The sequence below is a fragment of the Macadamia integrifolia genome, chromosome 5 (genome assembly GCF_013358625.1).
Source record: "Macadamia integrifolia cultivar HAES 741 chromosome 5, SCU_Mint_v3, whole genome shotgun sequence".
NCBI classification, from domain to species: Eukaryota; Viridiplantae; Streptophyta; class Magnoliopsida; order Proteales; family Proteaceae; genus Macadamia; species Macadamia integrifolia.
Window position 1 is genome coordinate 27,494,280 of NC_056561.1, and position 4,013 is coordinate 27,498,292.

The window sequence follows — 4,013 nt, forward strand, 5'->3', positions numbered from 1 at the left end:
GAATTCATCATTTGTTTTTTCGTTTCCATTTACTTGGATCTCTTTCTGTTTCATCTATTTTGTCCAGATATGATCCTCTTTTTCTTTTAAACAAATGGAAGTGTAAGTGTATTTTTCAATTATTCCCTCTTGATCTTATTTAGTCACCATCGTTTTAGAAGTTCTTTTTATTTCTACTTATGTAATTTCTTCCTCATTTTATTTCCAATTTCTTTTGTTTCTAAGAGTTTCTTCAGTTTCTTTGTAATAATAGATGACGGAATTCTGCATAAATAGTAGACACAAGTGATAAATAAGAGAATACTAAGATTTCGAGCCATTAGAATTTCTCAATTCTGACACAGGTTCCTTCTATAGATCGTAATAAGAACATTAGATCTGATTAAAATGATTTTGGGCGCGTATCCAGAATAATACCAATCCAACCCATTTTCGATGAATAACAATGTGACAATTAAACCAACAAAAAACTACTTGTTACAAAACAAGATCTTGTTGTTGCAAATCGAAACATATAAATGTTGACTAATCTCGCTAACGTTAAACTTGGTAAAATGAAATGGTTGAATAATTGAAAAAATAAGATTATTCAGGAATGCACATTGAATGCCGAGATTACGCAATTGAATTTCTGTCAGTAGATCTATAATCAAAAAGGTTGTTTTGTGATTGTTTCAGAAGAAATGAAACAAAGATAGTAGAGGTTAGAAGTAGGGACGTTTATTGTATGAGGTCTAAGCCAATGCTAGATGCAGAATGTGCATAATAAATCTTATTATGAACATCATGCAGCTTGTTCCTGTAATAAAACCAGGTTTGTTGCTTGATACCTTTCTGGTTCCTTCTTCCAGAACCCACTCGGAAAAGGAAGAGATAAGAGGGCCCTATGGAGAATATTGGTCCGAAATCCATTGAGAGTCCGACCACAACGACCGGGAATTGATTATCTTCATGCATAAGGATAATAAATTACCTAGTAGAAAATAATTCAAAATCATCACAAATATCCCCCTTTTCTTTTGCCCTGGAGTTTCTATTAGAGAAAAAAATATGATCCATTTAAAAAAGAAGAAAAAAAAAAGTGGTTCAACAAATTAGTATGGATAATAATGTGTGTGGTAATTTGGATTTTCCATTGATGTGCCAAGTTAAGACATTTTGAATTTAGAAAGGAGGCACTTCTGACTTCGGAGTCATTTTCAATTTTAATCAGCTTGTAGGAAATTTTTTTTAATCTAAGCAGCACCATGTTAATTTCCCAGATAATAACGTCTAACCAAGCATAAAGGTGTTCATTGAAATCCTTGTGCTACCCCAACATCAATTAAATGGGACTGCAAAGAGTCTTTTCTGATACCAGGAGAGGAACACAAATCCCATTTTCAGTTTCTACCATTTCCAAAATCATAGTACAAAATATTTGAGCAAGAAAAATAGTTCTATTCTTTGTACTTAACAAGTGATTTGTCATTCTATGTGGGTTAGATGCTGTCGCAACATATTATTTAGACAACCTCTCAATCATGAGTAACAGTCTATGCATATGACTACTTGTACGTATCCAGATACAAATATTAATAGAACTTTGTATGTGTTTTCATGCCTCAAGACACCACCCAATGGAAAGTGTTACAGAACTCAAGAAACCCAACACACATTGGGGAATGTTACCATCCCTCCTGCATATCATGAGGTGGATGAAGAAACATAAAAATAAAAATATATTTTCAATAGGAAGGTTGAAACTTCGACTAACTCCACAAATTTTCTGTCTATATACCAGTTTCCATCCTTATATACCAATGCCCAAACCACTACAGTTTATATTTCCATCCATTTTAAATCTATCAAATTGTATTTCTCAGTTCTCAACACCACAAAATGATTTTGAGTCTTCTCATTTTGTCTGCCAATCAGTTAGGAATCTTGCACACACACACACATTTAAAAAAAAAAAAGCAGAGATGATTCTGGCTCCAAGTCACACAGACGAGAATCCTTGGAAACTCAAAGAGAATTTAGTAAGAAAAAAAACAAGGCATACCCAGTGCACAAGGCTCCCGCATGTGCAAGGTCCAGGGGGCGAGAACTACGCAGCCTTACCCTGAGAATGTCGAGAGGCTGTTTCGACAGCTTGACCACCAAGTCTCAACATTCATACCTTACCGTTGGACCAAACACGCCCCTACTCAAAGAGAATTCAGTATGCCTAGAGATTGGACGGTATCTATTTGCACAATCAATATAATTTGTGATATTAAAATTCTCCATCCAGGATATTTAATTATAATGAAGACTCTCCTTTGGGGGTTGAGTGCAAAATCATGCTCCACTCAATTTCTAGCTGATGTAGAAACGCACCCATGGAGCGATCCATTCCCATTTGGGTATCCAGCGAGAGATGAACCAAACCCATATTGAGTCTTTGGCTAGTAGGATATTTTAGGATTTTTATTTTCATGTGATCTTTTAATTTTTGGTAACTTAGGTAGGAGATAGCTACTAGGATTTAGTTTCCAATTAATTTGATTTTCCAAATTAGAGTATGTTTTCTTTTAATGTTGATTTTCTTTTACTATTTAAATGTATGTAATCGTTCAATTAGAGATGGATTTGAATAATGATGAATTGAGTTAATGTTTGAGAGCCTAAGGGTTGTGTGTGATTCTCCCCGGGAAGGAAAGGAGATTCGCACAAGAAGGGGAGAGAATCTCACACACAACCCTCAGGCTCTCAAACATTAACTCAATTCATCATTCTCCAAATCTGTCTCTAATTGAACGATTACATGCATTTAAAAAACCAACATTAAAAGAAAACATACTCTAATTTGGACACTCAAATTAATTGGAAACTAAATCCTAGTAGCTATCTCCTACCTAAGTTACCAAAAATTAAAAGATCGCATGAAAATAAAAATCCTAAAATATCCTACTAGCCAAAGACTCAATATGGATCTGGTTCATCTCTCGCTGGATACCCAGATGGGTATGGATCGCTCCATGAGTGCATATCTACATCAATTCCCCCGATGTTGAGAAAAACTCGTACACGAGTTTTGTAGAAAGGGAGAATCAACACCAATCGATCAGTATCCATCATTGCCTGTATAAAGTCACCATCAAAACCATGATTGAATGCTATGAAATCCACGACGCGAAGTTCATAGGTGAAGTGACTCGAAAAAATAAAATCGATCGGTTCGCTGAAGAGTTCAACCGATTTAAATTTTTTCACAAGTTGATCTTCAACTTCCAATGATGCCATCTCATCTTCCACCATTGGTGACTTATCTTCTGGCTTCTCTACCAGATCAGATAGTTGAAGGTAGAGTGTGCTTGGGCATTGACGTCCATCCAATGTCATTGAACCTCATCTAGCTTCTCTCGTATCAATTGCATTTGTTGACGGATATCCAATAAAAGATCGAGATCCATCGGCCAGGTTTGCTATTCAGAATCACTATGGCAAGAGAACACTTAAAGCAAAGGGTTAATGGAAAAAGGGTAATGGAATGGAAGATTAGAACAATGGCAGAATGGTAAATATATGGAAGTCCTTTAATGAGAGGCACACTTGTAAATATGAAGTCTTACTCTAACACAAAAAGTCACGTGTAGTTGGAAAGGTAAACTTGGAAACTAGTTACGAAATAGGACTAAAGATAATAAGACTGGATGGGAGGGGTAAAAGGGGAAATACAAAATAACTAATGAAAGTAGACAAAAGGAGGGATTGTGGGGGTGGGTTTTACCAACAAAGGTGAGTTCCCTACTTGGGGGAGACGAAATAACCAGATAAATGGTAGAAATCAACTACGATTTGAAGACGACAACTATGGAATTTGATTGGAATGGGCTTCTTCCGCTGGCGATGGGAGCAAATAGCGGCAGGATTTGAGGCAGGCAGAAAGCAACGAAAACGATCACAGGTATGTTTCCGTCTCTCTCTCTCTCTCTCTCCTCTCATTTCTTCTTCTTCTTCGTCTTGTTTTTTTTTTTTTTTTTTTTTTT

At 36.0% G+C, this 4,013-nt stretch overlaps 1 protein-coding gene across 2 annotated transcripts in view; it reads right to left on the reverse strand.

Annotated features, from left to right (window-relative positions):
* Positions 1 to 4,013, reverse strand: part of LOC122077968 (5'-deoxynucleotidase HDDC2) — a 47,794-nt gene that overhangs the window by 1,215 nt on the left and 42,566 nt on the right. The window contains exon 8 of one of the 2 annotated variants that reach the window (XM_042643851.1): positions 853 to 973. The exons of the other annotated variant lie outside the window; for it this stretch is intronic. Coding sequence (XP_042499785.1) covers positions 885 to 973 — 89 coding nt within the window. The 3' untranslated portion in view covers positions 853 to 884. Of the gene's footprint in view, positions 1 to 852; positions 974 to 4,013 lie in introns of those variants that run through there. 2 annotated transcript variants of the gene reach the window in all.